General features: G+C 35.1%; 1 protein-coding gene across 7 annotated transcripts in view; it reads left to right on the top strand.

Moving 5' to 3' along the window:
- Nucleotides 1–4,970, top strand: part of LOC118735349 (protein outspread) — a 322,425-nt gene extending 317,455 nt beyond the window's left edge. For 5 of the 7 annotated variants that reach the window (XM_036465049.1, XM_036465051.1, XM_036465047.1 and 2 more), the window contains exon 12: nucleotides 2,646–4,970. In XM_036465049.1, the coding sequence (XP_036320942.1) occupies nucleotides 2,646–4,135 (1,490 nt within the window). In that variant the 3' untranslated portion in view covers nucleotides 4,136–4,970. The remainder of the gene's footprint in view (nucleotides 1–2,645) is intronic. The other 2 variants (XM_036465053.1, XM_036465052.1) reach the window with 1 other exon arrangement.
- The last annotated feature ends 12,388 nt before the right edge of the window (nucleotides 4,971–17,358 follow it).

Genomic DNA, 17,358 nt, shown 5'->3' with positions numbered 1-17,358 from the left:
GATACGAAGCTAAATTAATCACCCCTGACCTCGCACAGGTGGCGCTGGCTACACCGGAAACTCAACTGAAATAGTGTTTTCAGCTCTTCATAATATTTTAAATGAAAAACGTAACTCTCTAAGTGCGGAAAATATTAATTCATTGTTAAATGTTAAGTTTAACTCTCAATAATACAGTAACTCACAAAAATGAGCCCAAAATGTTTTTATGTTAAATATTTTTGGTTAATTTTTTATGCAAATGTAGTACATACTATAACTAAAAAGTATATGTATACATTAGTGTGCCCATCTAAATTTTTTTTGTGTGTCTGAAGCTATTTTTAGCAATAATATTTCTCATAAAAAGGAAGGAAATTAGGCAGTACGGTCTTGAATTTCCAAAAAAAAAAAAATCGATGAGCACCCTAATTTAATAAAAAATAGTAATTCAAACACTGATAAATCTACAAAACCGTATTTTCTGACCTGAAATGAAAAATCCCTACCTCTAAATGATTTTTAAAAAATCTATAAAAATAAGCAAAAGTATTTCTCATAAAACACGAGGAAATTAAAGAGTAGGGTCTTTAAATTAAAAACAAACTTTCTATGGGCACCCTGGTATTCATCAAAGTTTCCTACTTCTGCAAAAATTTTCAAAAATTCTGCAAATTTTCATCCAAATTTCAAAATTATGTGTATGCAGTTTAATTTTAGTATAATAAATAATTCCAAGTCTTAAGTGGCTACGACAAGTTTGGTCAAGTCTGAACTTAACCTTCCTGGAAAACTTATGGTTTCGAAAGCGATTTAATTCGCTCCTTCAAAGTTCCATTTGCTCGTTCATACCCAAAGTTTTTATACCCGAGCGCACTTGTGCACAAGGGTATATTAATTTTGTTCACATAACGGTTGTTTGTAACAGCCAAAACGAATCGAGATAGATATAGACAAATTTATACATAAATGATCAGGATGAAAAAAGAAATCGATTAAGCCACGTCTGTCTGTCCGTCCGTCTGTCCGTCTGTCCGTCCGTCCGTGTACACGATAACTCGAGCAAAAATTGAGATATCTCAACGAAATTTGGTATGTAGGTTTCCCTTAATCCAAGGTAGGTTGGTATTGGAAATGGGCGAAATCGGACTGTAACCACGCCCACTTCCCATATAACGGTAATTTCCAGATATACGAAAACTGCGATATTTTAGTAACTATTGAAGATAATTCACTCAAAATTGATAATTACAATAATTTTTAAACGAAAAATATGAATATTATACATTTTTGGAAAATGGGCGTAGCCACGCCCACTTATGGTTACATGTGTATATCTAAGGAACCGCTGCACCACTTTCTTCCAAACTTTGCACAGTTGTTGGCCTTCGCACAGCATACCAAACGGCCGAAAATTTTTAAAATCGGACAATAACCACGCCTACCTCCCATATAACGGTAATTTTCAGAAATATGAAAACTGCGATATTTTAGTAACTACTGAAGATTATTCACTCAAAATTGATATTTACAATAAGTTTTAGACGAAAAATAAGAATATTATAAATTTTGGGTACATGTGTATATGGGTACATGTGTATATCTTGGTAACCGCTGCACCAATTTCTTCCAAATTTGGCACCGTTGTTAACCTTCGTATAACATACGAAATGGCCGAAAATTTTTAAAATCCGACAATAACCACGCCCACATCCCATATAACTGTAATTTAGAGAAATACGAAATCTTCGATAAATCAGTAAATATTAAAGATAATTTATTCAAAATTTATGCTTGCAACAATTCTTTACCAAGAAATACGCTTAAGACAAAATTTTGAAAAATGGGCGTGGCACCGCCCACTTATGATCACATATATGTATCTCGGTAACCGTTCTACCAATTTGTACCAAACTCGGTGTGGTTATTGTGCTTGGCAAATAAAAACAAAACGTTGAAAATTATTGAAATCGGACTAAAATAACGGCCGCTTCTCATATAACGGTAAATTTCAGAAATGCTTGAAACTTCAATATTTCGAAATTGAAGGACGCTAATTTACTCAAAATTGATACACCCCGGCTTATCGTGTAGCGGTAGCTTTCGGAAAGGTGGAAAACATATATTTAATAATTGCGCCGGGTATTTAATGTTCGGCTCCGCCCGAACTTAGACTTTCTTACTTGTTAGTTTTCACTTATTTAAGTTGTATTTGTACTACAGTTATGAGGCGAAAATCACTGCAACAGAATGAGGATATGAATGTGTCTTATAACGGCTTTTATGAGGATTCAAGGGCAGCTTAGCTGATGTACTATAATTACGAAACACATTTTATATACTTATTTTGAAACGTAATTTAGCGGCTCACTTCTTGTGAAGAATTTAATGAATTGCATGTGCAACTTGATCAGCTACTTTGGTTTCCCGCTCCTTTTTATTTTACATATCGTGTATTAAAATTCACAAAAACATCATACCGTTCCATCTATCACTTGTTATTCACACTATCATTTCATTGCTTAAAAACCAAGCTAATTTTTCCCCATTGTGGGCTATGGTTTCATCGCTTCATCTAACTTTGGAATAAATTTCTTGTAAAATAATATATTTCCAACACAACGATAACTTATTTAATTCTACTCTTGTATTCACAACCAACTCAGGTTTAAAATCTTCCACATTCGGCAAGAAACTGCGAACAACCTCAAGAAAATGTACTTTGAACGCCAAAAGTGAGCCACCTACAGAAATAGCTGCGTCGAAATCGTCACCAGCATCATCAAACAGCGTGCCAATGGACTCAGCAATATCTCTAAAGCCAAAAGCAGCTATAAAAGCACCAAAATCGAGCACAGAAAGCGGCGAAGAGCAAGTTCAGGTGCTCGATGGCAGTTCATATGGTCAAAATCAGCGAAACCAGTCGCAAATTTGTCAAAGCAAAGATAATTCCAGCTTCCAGAAACAAGAAGAAGATGAAGAAGTTCTTTGCATGTCAATGCAACAATGCCAACAACAATCGAGATACGAAGAACAACAATTTGGAACGATGGCTGATCAGCCAGCGACTGTTGCAGTTGGCACAGCAAATACTAACAATAGTCACAAGTCAGAAATGGTAATAACCATGAGAACAAAAACAACCGATAGAGAAGAAATACGAGCATTAAATTTATGCCAGGAAAACAAACCCTCTTCCTCAAGAATAATAACAACTTTAACAACAACAAAACCAGTGGAGCAACCAAAGATTTCTAGTGCTAATAAAAATATTTATAATCATAATTATAATTCAAATAATATCAACAACAAAAACAATTCTAATATTAGCAATACAAATACAAATACAAATATTCATAATAAAAATGCTAATGAACAAAGTAATAATAATATTAATATAAATAATCTTAGTGGAATTAAATGTAGTAGCAACAACAACAACAACAACAATAACACAAACAGCGACAGCAACAGAGCAGGAGCAAGCAGATGGATGGCGAAGCTGGGAAAAAGCAATGATGTAGCGACATGCAGGCAAACTGTAGTACCAGCAACAAATGCGACGCACATTGCAACTACAAAAACCACAAGAATTGCAACATCGGCCCCAAAGCTGCGAGATGGCCAAATGTGCATAGCCGAGCGCAATGCCATCAATTTAAATAGTTTTACAGAGTTTGTACGTAAAACAACAACAACTGCAAACGATTCGCTGCAAGCCGCAGCTAAAACAAACACAAAAACTAATTTTGACCGAAAAGAAACTGCCGATTACAGCGCCGACAATGACAGCGACAGCGGGGAAGATGATTGCGAGGATGACGATGATGATGTTGGTGATGATAAGTGGCCACAGCAGCAACAGCGAGAACAACAGCAGTATGCCGAACACAGCAAGAAAAAAAATTCGTTAAAAGAAAATAGCCGCAGTGCATACAACTCAACTACAGCAGTGTTGGAGAGGCATTCGCACGTACCCAATCCCTTTTGTTCACCCACTTCCGGTTCGAGCGGAAGTGATGTTGTTGAGCAGACGAAATGGTCCAGACCAACGAAAACGGCGACGCCGATGCCGATGCCGACGCACACCCCAACATCGACAAGGCCGACAAGTGCGATACAAAAGCAATTGCGACGATTCGAATTGGAAATTTAGCAACTGGCTATTTTTTCCCCCCATAACAGTTATAGATATATGTACATTTTTACATAAATGCATAACAAATGATATTTATACATACATAATTGAAAAAAATTTACTCAAAATAATTAGATATATTCTAATAATATTGGAATATTCTATGTATGCCAAACTATAAAATACAGATATTAAAAAACCGAACTAGAAACAATTTTAGAAAAATTTCGGACTTAACTCAATATTATTAGCATCCAATTTGCCAAAATTGCTTACATTGTGTCATTTTAAATAATATATTGAATGAAATTGAATTAGCGAGTTTATAGCAGAGGAATTAAATTAAATTAAAAAAATATCATAAAATTGCTTAGTCTTACGTGGATTAAAATTTTCAAAGTTTTGCCGTTTTACAAGGATTCAAAAGTCCAAAAGAACCTTAAAAAATAAACTAAAATATTTTTAAACGTTTCTGCAATTGAAAAATAATATAAATAATGCAATGAAAACTGCTTATTTTACAATCAGAGTTTATCCAATGGCCATTACTAAAAAAAAATTTTTGTTTTAGCAGCCAAAACGTTTAACCTTTTCACGGCCTGGCCGCACTTTAGAAACTATTTCCAGCATTTATATGTACATATGAACATAAGTATGTATGCACGTATGAATGTAGTACACATGCCATTTCTGCTTGTTTTTGAAACAATAGATTCTGAAATAAAAGTCGTTTTTTTGTGTTTGTTGTATACTTTTCATTTAACCGAAATATAATAGGACTTTATCATTTCATAAAAATTATTTACACAATTTATATTAATATTTATTTTATATATGTATATTGTGTATTTTATTATGTTAATAATTATGCATTTTATTTTAAATCCAATAAAACAAAATTATACGTAAAATAACAGAAAATGCATCCAATACATATTTAGTAAAAAAATTATTTACGTAATAATTCATATAAATACATACATACATACATACATACATACATACATACATACACACAACTATGCGTAATCGCCTAGTTTTATTCTACATATGTTTTTGGTTCATGAATTGTTTTATTAATTATGATATGTATGTATATTGTTTCCTCTAATTCTTTCTATATATTATAATTCACATATGTTATATTTAACACCATTTTCCCAATCTATCTGCCAAAAGTTATATAATTACAAAAATAAAGAATAATTTTTGAAAATTGTTAAAGTAAAATAATTTCTTTTATTTACACTTTGATCGAATGGAATCGAATAATACATACGAGTCTTGTAGTTTTCGAAACAGTTTTACATTTTCTGATTTTTAGAAAGTGTTAAAACCGTAAATAAAGGGTAGTAGGAATACTATATTTTGTATTATACTTGCTTCTCTTCGCTTGCCTTGTATTACTTTGGAGTCAATAAAAAAGTATTCGACAAAAAATCATTGATTAGCTTTCTATATGAAAATAAAATTTGGCAGTATTTTTTTAACGTAATGTAACCGTCCAAAATATCAAAACGTTTTTTAGCGCGGAATATCCTTCGCTAAATTGTTTGAAAATCTAGTTTTCTTGAGCATTTTCGGCCTTCTTTCACAATAAAATAAAATATTTCCTTATTCTCTTCACTATCCATGTGTTTTCGGTTGAAAACTATTTATACCGGAATCATCTTTTTTACTCATCGAATTTTCAGGTATTTTTTTTTTTTTATTATTTAGTTAGTTAGAGATAGAACTCATTTTGCAAGCAATATTGTAAGATATTCAACGTGATATTGTTCCATAATTAAAATAATATATTCTTTCTAACTTATATAGGCTCATATTTCAAAAAGCAATGAGCCCAAAAGAGGTGAAATAAGAAGTTAAAAGAAGCAGAAGATCTTCGGATTAAATAACAAAAATCTATTGGAATTCATCATTCATTTCATCTATTTTTCTAGGTCTATTATTATGCTTAAAAATGCACTCTCGAAAATGCTTTTTTACTTATTACGTCATCTTCCAATGGCCATAGTTTCTGATGGAAAAGTCGTAAATCACTTCTCGAAGCCGTATTTTGAAGGGCACTAAATGGCATAGAGCAAACAAAAGTGGCCATTAAAGCCGTGCTTCTTGTACTTAAGGCGAAAAGCCTCAATATTTTGGCGCAGTTCAAAGCTCGAGCTCGAGTTCTACACTGGACACGACTTATAGCTGCACAGCATCAGAAACTGTCAAATATATGTTCATAATTATCATGTTCTTAATTTCTTTGAATAACATATCAAATCGCAAGTCTACTAAATTCATGCAACTTATTGCATAAGTAAAACAGACGTAAATTTTGTGGAAACGAAAATAGGATGATTGGCGCTTCCTATTACCCTGACGGTGAAATGAACCCCACATGTTACCTGAACGTAGAATTTTCCGTTCTTTCTGAACTCAAGATAAAAGAGGGGGGTTACCAGAAAAAAAAACATGTTGACCTCGATATGACATTTTCATTTCTCCCAATCATGAAAAACGATATTTTCAAATTTTTCAACAGAAGTTCGCCTTATTGTTCCAATCGTGTGACCGAAGAAGAAATTGTCGCCCCAATTTTTTATTTTGTACCAATAGCCCAATATAAAAATATGCAAATCTGTACAAATGTACCAATCGTGTGATACTGCCTTAAAAGCTACACAACAACACATTTTTTATAAGTCACTTCCGTTTTCGTTTTATTTATTTAACTCTAAAATCGTTCGAATGGCACGCCCAACATTTTCCATGATATGTAATTATTTCACGTTAATCTAGTTTTTTAGAATTTAAATTTGATAGAACATTAAATAAATTCATAACCAATAATTGAAGGAGCAAAAAATTTAAACAAAGGAGACAAATTGCACTTAAAATAAATGTAATTACGCGTATCAAAATGTGATTGTCTTAGTTTATTTTCTGACGTTATTTGAAAGTTCATGTAATCAATGGTTTTTTTCCTATTAAGGGCCGGTTGTTCAATGTCTGATTAGCACAAATCGGAGGTAGAAGCTCCGGTTAAGTGCAAAGACTGCTTTATCGATCACATGTTACATGCATGATGTCGAAATTGTCGATAGTGTAGTGGTAGTGATAACCAGACATTGAACAACCGGCCCTTAGTTTGATAAAACGTGTGAACACATGGCGTATGAGTATTTAACATAATTTCCTTCTCTTGTTTCAACAAAAAAAACAAAAAAAACGAATCATTGAATGTTAGCAGTGTTTTTTTATCCGCTAGTTTCTGGCTATATTGAGTATTCATAATAACAATAATACATATGTATGTATATAAAGATCAGCTCTTGGACTTACGCAAAGGTAATTAAAGTTTTACGTAGCTTTCTTACCTGCTACATGTTAAAGGGCCGGGAATCTTACCCTATTTTTAAACATAAGTATAAGTAATTCATAATAAAGTACATAAGTTCAATAAGTTCAATCTTCGTCATTAATATCAGTGATGAAGTCATCGGAAATCGTCTTTTGTTTCAACTTTTTAAAGTTACTGTGGTATATAAGAAAAAGTTCTTTAGAATTTAAAAATATTCATTTTTTTGGTTCACAAGGAAAAATAGGTATTGAAAATGCCATTTTAATTATTTTTTATGTTTTTAAGCTATCAAAGTGGAAATACGAAATTCGAGGATATGGTCATGTATATTAATCCTTAACCTATAATTTTTGCAAAAATAAATATGTACAGAAAATTTGCAAGGATGCTCAAGGTTAACATTTTAAAAGAACATTTTCAATATCTTTCGTCCTTATGCAGCAGAATTTTCTCTTTCATTTGGTACCCATATTGTTATTCTATATTGCATTAAATTGTTTAAATAATTTTTTCAAATATTGCCCTGTCAAGTTAGACCTTCAAGGTTACAATAATTCGCATAAAGCTGAGGGATACATGAAATGTCAAAAGTCCAAATCGATCTTAAGTCTGCAAAAAAAATTTATTGAAGGTCAAAGGTTTATCACAAAAATACGTCAGACAAAGTGTAGATTATGCAATTATGTATAAAAACTGTTATAAAAATTGTCTTCTTAAGGATTACCATTTTTGAGATATAGCGATTAATAAAATTTTGCTCTCCATAATATGCACAATTTACACTTTATTTGTGGGGTAGTGCAATTGGCGCGTTTTTTAACGTGATTTCCCCGATAGGCCTCCTCCACGACTTATTGTAGTCCTGTTTAACTAAATAATATTGCACGAAATAAAAATAGTACCATTGGAGGTGATGAAAGTTGTGAGTATGAGCACTAAAGTAGAGATACATACAAAAAGTTTATACACACATTTATGATTTGCATATTATGGAGTGCACACATTTTACTACAATTATTCCAAGGTCACAATGGAGGATCAAAGCAGCGAAGCCACTACAAAATGGAAAAAAGTATATGTACGACTCCTTCGTCCCACAGTACCACTTATATAATCAGGCATGTTAAGAATTGGATTTACTTCATTTATGCTATTCCTTTAGGATGTCTTCATTCTTTTTAAACAAGAAAACTTCCGTTCCGGTGTTGAAGTGGATACCAGTAACTTCGCAAAAATCCTAAACAAAATATTGATATTTGGAAAATTCTTCTCAGGAAAATTATACAGCGCTTCTAATAGATTCGTAGGTGCAATATCGCTTTCGGTAGTAAGATATATATATATTTAGAGGTTAGTGAATTTATCTTCAAAGCCTTTTATGTACAAGTCCAGGAATGGAAATAACACCGTGACTGGAAAGTAGCCTTCTAAACTCTCAAATTTGGGATTTTATTGATGCTTTTTTCTACCAACCATTCTTTTGTGTGCTGCCTCTATTTCAAGGGATTCTGCCATTTTTGTAGATGCTTTAGATGCTGTAGATTCTCGAAAATTTAGTTACATAGGCACGGATCCTCCTGAGCTAATTATGTAAATCTTTGACTAGATCTACAGTTTATACTAAATCCAAATTGATCGTCTGTAATTCTCAACTTATTGGGAACGAAATCTGGTAAATGGCATTGATAGAATGCAAGCTTTCGAAAAATTCAAAATCCATAGAATTCTGTAAAATTTTTCCATTACGTTCGTAGATACTCATTTCATTCAAGGTTTTGTAAACGAACAGGAATAATTCATGGTGGTCCTTTATAGCTTCATATTTCGACACACATCAAGTAAGATTAATTCTTTTCAAAGTTTTCGTCGTTGGAGTTTCATCAACTTCATCACAGGTTTTCTGTAAAATCGTCGTTATTTTCGGTTTAAGGGCTCACTGAAGTCTGCAGCGTCTGTTCAGCAGTAGGTGCGGCTGCAAGCGGGTGTCTGCTTGGCGCAAGCGGCTCGCTATATAAACGGGTATTTGGTTGCGAAACCACCTCCGTCCCAGCAATAGGTTGTGCGCTGGGTTTGGGACCCGCCACGTTAAAACCACTTCCAGTGAAGAAGCAAGGCAAAGCCTCGGATGAGCATAAAAAGATCCATCAAGCTACGTGGCTGTCTACGGATCGAAAAACGAGAAACCAAATCGATCATGTTGTGATAGACGGAAGGCACGATTCCGGTGTTTTAGACGTACGCACACTCCGAGGCCCAAACATCGACTCGGACCACTATCTTGTTGCAGCCAAGATACGCACCCGCCTCTGTGCAGTAAAAAATGTGCGACCAAAACTGCAAGGAAAGCTTAACGTCGAAAAGCTGTAATCACAACAGACAGCCAGTGCTTTCGCTACTCGACTCTCACACTTGGTCTCAGAGAGCACTCTTCAACAAACCGACATATGCGAGCAGTGGAACCACATTTCCCGCTCATTAAGTACCGCCGCCGAAAAAGTAGTCGGGTTTCAGCGAGCCCGAGAGAACAACGATGAGGAGTGTCAGGAAGCTGCAGAGAAAAAAGATGCCGCCTACAGCGCCACGCTGCGATCGGGCACAAATGCGCTATGTGGGACGCTAAAGGGATCTGAAGAGGGAAGCGAGACGTATTTGCCGCAATAAGAAGAGAGAGGCCGAAATAAGTAAGTGCGAACAGATTCAAATGCTGGCCGGCAGGAAAAACGGCCGAAAATTTAACAGAGGGTTAGGCGACTTACGGAAGGTTCCAAGACCAGGGCGTACTCCTGTTAAAACAACAATGGCGACCTAGCACTCAATGTCCAGAGCGTACTTAAATTATGGAGGGAACACTTATCCGCCCTACTAAATGGTAGCAGCACGGAAAGTTGTGGAGAAGAAGAACCCGAGCCCGCAGCTGCTGGAGCTGACAGCCTGCCAGCTGAGCTATTCAAGTACGGCGGCGAGGAGTTGATAAGGTGCATGCATCAACTCTTCGTCAGAATATGGTCAGATGAACGCATGCCCGACGACTGAAATTCAAGTGTGCTCTGCCCAATCCACAAAAAGGTGACCCCGCCATTCGCGCCAACTACCGCGTTATCAGCCTCCTAAGCATAGGTTACAAGGTCTTATCGAGCGTATTGTGTGAAAGACTGAAGCCCACCATCAATGAACTAATCGGGCCTTATCAGTGTGACTTTAGGCCTGGAAAATTCACCATAGACCAGCCATTCACAATACGCCAAATCGAGGAAAAGACCCGCGAGGAAAGAATCGACACTCACCACCTATTTGTCAACTTTAAAGCCGCTTTTGACAGCACGAAAAGGAGTTGCCTATACGCCGCTATGTCTGAATTTGGCATCCCCTCAAAACTTATACGGCTGTGTAAAATGACGTTGAGCAATACCACCAGCTCCGTCAGAATTGGGAAAGACCTCTCCGAGCAGTTCGCCACAAAACGGGGTTATAGACAGGGCGACTCCCTTTCATGTGACTTCTTTAATCTGATTTTGGGAAAGATATTAAGAGCTGCAGAACTGAACCGCTCTGGAACAATTTACTACAAGAGCGTGTAATTGCTGGCTTATGCCAATGACATCGATGTCATCGGTATCAAAAACCGCGAAGTCTGTTCTGCCTTTTCCAAGTTGGATAAGGAAGCAAAGCGAATGGGTCTGGTGGTAAACGAAGACAAGACGAAGTACCTCCTGTCATTAAACAAACAGTCAGCACATTCGCGCTTTGGCAGTTGACAGTTATAATTTCGAGGAAGTAGAGAATTTCGTTTACGTGGGAACCAGCATTAACAGCGATAATAATGTCAGCATGGAAATCCAACGCAGAATGACTCTTGCCAACTGTTGCTGCTTTAAGGGGTAGCAAGAGTAGCGGTGGGTGCGCCGGAGAGGTTTTAATATTAATGAACACAGTTTCGGTTTTAATTCAAATGGAGATTCACCAATTTATTGATACATATTATAAGAGATAATACAATAAAAATTTGCTGAGTTATAATTTGCCCAAGTGGCGATATACAAAAGGGAGACAAATAATGAGAAGCGGCTGCGAAGGCGGTTAGAAATTGAGTGACCATCGCTTCATCGGCGAGGACGACTCCCACCGTACCGTCGCTTACAATGCATTCGACTACTACAATGCAATTTCGAAAATACAAAGAGAGATGAGGTGACCGTATGTACAATATTTGGTTAGGGGCGATCTAGTACAATAATATATATTAGAAAGATAAGAACTGAATTTACAATAGCAAATTAATATCTATGAGAAGGTATCGGGAAGCGATGTAATTATTGCCCATGTCTTCAACACCAACAAGTGCTACCTTGGACTGAGTGGGCAATTCAGGAGTAAAGTCCTCTCTCAACGTACGAAAACCACGCTCATAAGCATCATGCCCGTGCTGGTATTATATATATATATTGTATATTTTGCGGTAGATTTACGGGCCTTTACGCGTTTGCGACGGCGAGTACCGCAGACGATGGAACGATGAGCTGTATGAGCTTTACAACGACATGGACATAATGCAGCGAATTAAAATACAGCGGCTCCTCCGCTGGCTTGGCTATGTCGTTCGAATGGACACCGACGCTCCAGCTCTGAAAGTATTCAACTCGGAACCCGCTGGTGGTAGCAGAGGAAGAGGGAGGCCCCCACTGCGATGGAAAGATCAGGTGGAGAAGGACTTGGCTTCACTTGGCGTTTCCAATTGGCGTCAGTTGGCACAGAAGAGAAACGACTAGCGTGCTTTGCTGAACTCGGCCAAAATCGCTTAGGCGGTTACAGTGCCAAATAAGAAGACGAAGAAGAAAAATACATAAACGGGCTCTAAAGTACTCAGGCAATTAATGGCTGATGCTTTGCCAGAGACAGATATGGCAAGCGTATGAGCAACGCAATGGATGTGTAAAGCATGTAGTGTAAAGTTCTCACGAATTAGTTCTTCATTTAGGTGTTCTTGGCAATGCATAGTAAAACGCGAGTTCGTGAAAAACATTGGGCCTTTTTATGCCTGAGCTTAAGCTCCGACTTGATTTTCAGTATAAATTCTTGAGCTAGACTTTTTATGGATGAGGCCCATTGATCTTAAAAAAGTGGATGAGTTACGTTCAATCCCCTTGACGCCCCTATCAACGCCACTGTACAGAATATAGGATTAAACGTGAAGTACAAAAATTAAAACCGAAAAACACTGATAAAGTTACACGTTCTCAAACTCTCAACTTCTGGGGCATTAATTGAAACGAATTGAAAATATTGTCAAGTTTCACACACAGATATATGGTGCCTCCACCAGCAGTGTTTCGAGCGAGTAGTTAATTATCGGCGAAGGTTTTATTTACGACCCTTTAGAAAAAGGCTGGAACCTGAAAAGGCAGCAACATTAATGTTTTTATACCTTTCATGAACATGAAATGGTATTATAACTATGGTCCGATTTTTGTAAGTTCCAGAATAAGAAGCGATACACCCATTAAAATGTATACTCAAATGATCAGAACGTCGAGCTGAGTCGATTTAGCCATGTCCGTCTGTCCGTCTGTTTGTATGCAATCTAGTCTCTCAGTTTACGAGATATCCGGATGAAATTTGGTAGGTAGGTGTATTTTTATAATATATTAATCATTTGTCGGAACCGGAACAATCGGACTACTATAACATATAGCTTCCATACAACTGATTGTTCAGATATGAGATTTTTCGTTATAACTTCTCCATTTATGCAGCTAGGAACATGAAATTTTGCAATACTTCCACCCATTATCAACAGAATACTTAACGTGAAAATTACAAAGATCGGGTAACTATAACCTATAGCTCCCATACAACTGATTGTTCAGATATAAGTTTTTCTTTATAACTCCTCCATCTAAGTAGCTAGGAACATGGAACTTTTGCACTGTTGTCACTCATTATCAAAAGAATACTTTCGATGAAAATGGCGAAGATCGGGTCTCTATAACCTATAGCCTCCATATAACTCATTGTTCAGATATGAGATTTTTTGCGATAACTTCTCCATTTATGCAGCTAGGAACATGAAAATTCGCGCCGTTTTCACTCATAATTAACAGAATACTTATAGTGAAAATAACAAAGATCGGGTCACTATAACAAATATCTCGCATACCACTGATTGTTCAGTTATGAGAATTTTCGTTATAACTCCTCCATTTATGCAGCTGGGAACATGACATTTCGCAACATTTCCACCCGTTATCAAAAAATACTTACAGTGAAAATGGCGAAGATCGGGTCGCTATAACCTATAGCCTCCATACAACTGATTGTTCAGATTCGAGATTATTTGTTATAACTTCTCCATATATGCAGCTAGAAACATTTTCACTAATTACCAACAGAAAGTTTACAGTAAAATTATCAAAGAGCGGATCACTGTAACCTATTTATATCCTCCATACAACTGATTGGTCAGATATGGGGTTTTACTGTAAAACTCCTTTATTTGGACTACTTCCATACCTCTGATTGTTTAGATATGGTTTTTCATCAATATATGTATCTCCTCTATCTATGTATTCTGTAAATATATAAATTTTTTCAAATACAGTAATCTGTTAAAGTAAAATTTTCAGATGTTCATAGCCGAAGACCTTTTTGCTGAACCTAGAATTTTTAACAAGCATTGGTCTTATCGAACTAGTCTGCTGTGGGTCACTTGGCGGTCAATGCGCGGACTCTTTCAATTAAAATATAATACTAATATTTTGCAGGCTTGTCGTTGACTTCATGATACAATATATTTTCACTATTACCAAAGTATTTGAGAAAAATTAGATTTTTGACCCGCCCTAATGTACATATGTGTATCTATTTGTAAATCTTTTTAAAGGCCTATAATCCTCATCATATACTCGACCCAATCTTACCACACTAACGTTCTTTTTTCGGATGTATTCCCTGATTTTAATTTGTCGCAATGTTTATTCCACGCAAAATTATTGAATGGTTGAAACTTTAATTTTATTTGTTCTTTTGGGAGTTGCAGATATATCATTTCCAATCAGTCCAATTTGAAAACTTTCTCCTACTAAACAGATGAAAATTGGTTTTTGGCAGCTCCGCCGGCAACTGGCTCGTTGGTCTAGGGGTATGATTTCCGCTTAGGGTGCGGGAGGTCCCGGGTTCAAATCCCAAGCCCAAGTGGTTGCGAAATTTTTTTTCTTACTACACAATATTTATTTAATCTATCCCTGCACTGAAAAATTATCAATTGTTAAAACTAACCAGCTTATAGTTAGCTTTTTGGCGAGATTTCGATTAATACCTCACTTTTAATTAGCTATGACAAAACCAACTTAAAGTGAATTGTAAAGTCGTGCAGGAGTCATGCAGACGCAAACGGGAGTTGGTTTTCTTTACAAGTTTCTATTAAATATCCTCATACAAAAATTATTTTCAATACACTTTTTTTCTGAACTTCGCAGATTCTTTTTCATATTCAGGACAAATAAAAGGAAGATCGAAATTTTATGCTATCATTTTGAAGTTATGTCTGACGGTGTTCGAATATGGGGCTACCCAGAGCAGAATATGTAAACAAATATGAAATGTAATAAAATAAAGTAAATAAATAAGAAAATAAAAAAGTAAAAAAAACAAAAAAATATTTTGTTTTTCTTATTGATATTTTATGTCCAAAAGTAGTTAGTTACAAGTTAGTTGACATGTAATGCAAAGGTATCCAGGTCTGACTTTTTTGCGGCCATCGCCCCACAAAAGTAGTTAGCTTTTTTCGAACAAAATACACAGTTAATAGTTAGCACTAGTGTTCGCGTAAACAGACTAAAGTTAGGTATAAGCTAACGTCACTCCCTGCAGGGATATTAATAAAAATGTTGTGTTCGTATGTCACGGTCGTCAAAACTCGAGAACGGCTGAACCGATTTGAATAATTTTTTTTTATATTGTTCGGTGTAATACCAGAACCAATGATATCGCAAAAAATTGGAGGGTTGCCACCTATTTGAAAATTTTTAAACCCAATTATATTGATAAAATAAATAAATTATTACAATATGGGTATCAAATTAAAGACTTTTAAGAAAGATAACTGCTGGAAATATTTTTGACGAGGGTTGCCACCTATTTGAAAATTTTAACTCAGACAAATTGATAAAATAAATGAATTATTGCCATGTGGGTGTAAAACTAAAGAGCTTTAAGAAGGCGTACAGCCGAAAATATGTTTGAAGAGTGTTGCCACCTGCTTGAAAATTTAACTAAAGTACATCGATAAAATAAGTGAAATATTACATTATGGGTATCTAATTAAAGAGGTTTAAGAAAGATATCTGTTGGAAATATTTTGGAGAAGGGTTGCCACTAATTTTAAAATTTTAACTCAGTTAAATTGATAAAGTAAATTAAATATTGCTATGTGGATATCAAACTAAAGGATTTTAAGAAGGCTTACAGTCGAAAATATTTTAAAGGAGGGTTGCCACCTGTAAAAAAATTAAGCGCAATTTTATTGATAAACTAAGTGATATATTACAATATAGATATTAAATTCAAGAGGTTTAAGAAAGATAGCTGCTGGAAATATTTTTGAGTAAAGTTGCCACATCTTTGAAAATTTAAACTCATTTATTTTGATAAAATAAATGAAATACGGTAAATTGGGTATCAAACTTTAGATTTTTAGGAAGGCTTACAGCCGAAAATATGACTGAGGAGGGTTGCCACCTGTTTGAAAATTTAACTCAATATAATTGAAATAGGTATCAAATTAAAGAGGTTGAGGAAAGAAAACTTTAGGAAATACTTCTGTGTAGGATTGCCACCTATTTGAAAATTTTAGCTCAGTTATATTGATTAAACAAATGAAATATTGCAATGTGGGTAGCGAACTAAAGAGTTTTTAAAAGTCCTACAGTAGAAAGTTTCTTTGAAGAGGGTTGCCACCTGTTTGAAAATGTATCTCAATTAAATTGGTAAAATAAATGAAATGTTACAATATCGGTACCAAACTAAAGGCATTTAAAAATCTTGATTTAGAAATCTATATTTATATATATAAAAATGTTGTGTTCCATTGTCACGGTCATCGAAACTCGAGAACCGCTGAACTGATTTGAATAATTTTTTTTTGTATTGTTCGGTATCATGGCAGGATCATTTATATTACAAAAATAAATAAATGAAGTATTTCAATATAAAGATTTACGGCCGAAAATATATTTGAGGAGGGTTGCCACCTGTTTGAAAACTTAACTTAATTTACTTAATTGATAAAATAAATGACTTATTAAAATATAGGCATTAAATTAAGGAAGTTTAAGATAGATGACTGTTGGAAATATTTTTGAGGAGAGTTGCCACCTCTTTGAAAATTTTAACTTTAAATTTTAACAATATAAAGCGATAAAATAAATAAACCAACGAAAAATTAGTCCCTTGTCAAATATGTTTGATTTATTATTATTTTTTTTGTGGATATGTACAAATGTAGAGCAGGTACGGACGATGTGTGGTGGCTGACGGCCGTTCCTGGTTAAATACGGGAAAATAAGTACCCGCGCTCTTTTCAATAGAATTGAGTTCAACCTCAAAGCAGTAAAACTGTTTGGAGAGGAAGTTAAAAAATAGTTAATTTGGCGGGAAAAATTTATGACAGTTTCTAATAAACACATGTGTACATTAGAGTGGTCCAAAAAAATAAAGTTGGAGTTTTAATGCCGGCACACCCTAGGATTGATCCATATCGAAAAAAGTATACCCCTATTTTTTTATTTTGAAATCAAAAAATATTTAGGGGATGCTCAAAGCGTTCAAAGTGTTCCATGTATTTTATATGGAGAAAAAACAATTTTTCGTAGAAATGGTATGAAACTCTTGAAAA

Source organism: Rhagoletis pomonella, unplaced genomic scaffold (genome assembly GCF_013731165.1).
Source record: "Rhagoletis pomonella isolate Grant_MI unplaced genomic scaffold, Rhpom_1.0 Rhpom_scaffold_00003, whole genome shotgun sequence".
Classification (NCBI taxonomy): domain Eukaryota; kingdom Metazoa; phylum Arthropoda; class Insecta; order Diptera; family Tephritidae; genus Rhagoletis; species Rhagoletis pomonella.
Note: the sequence above shows the minus strand (reverse complement) of the source record. Positions and strands in the feature narration are given on the sequence as shown.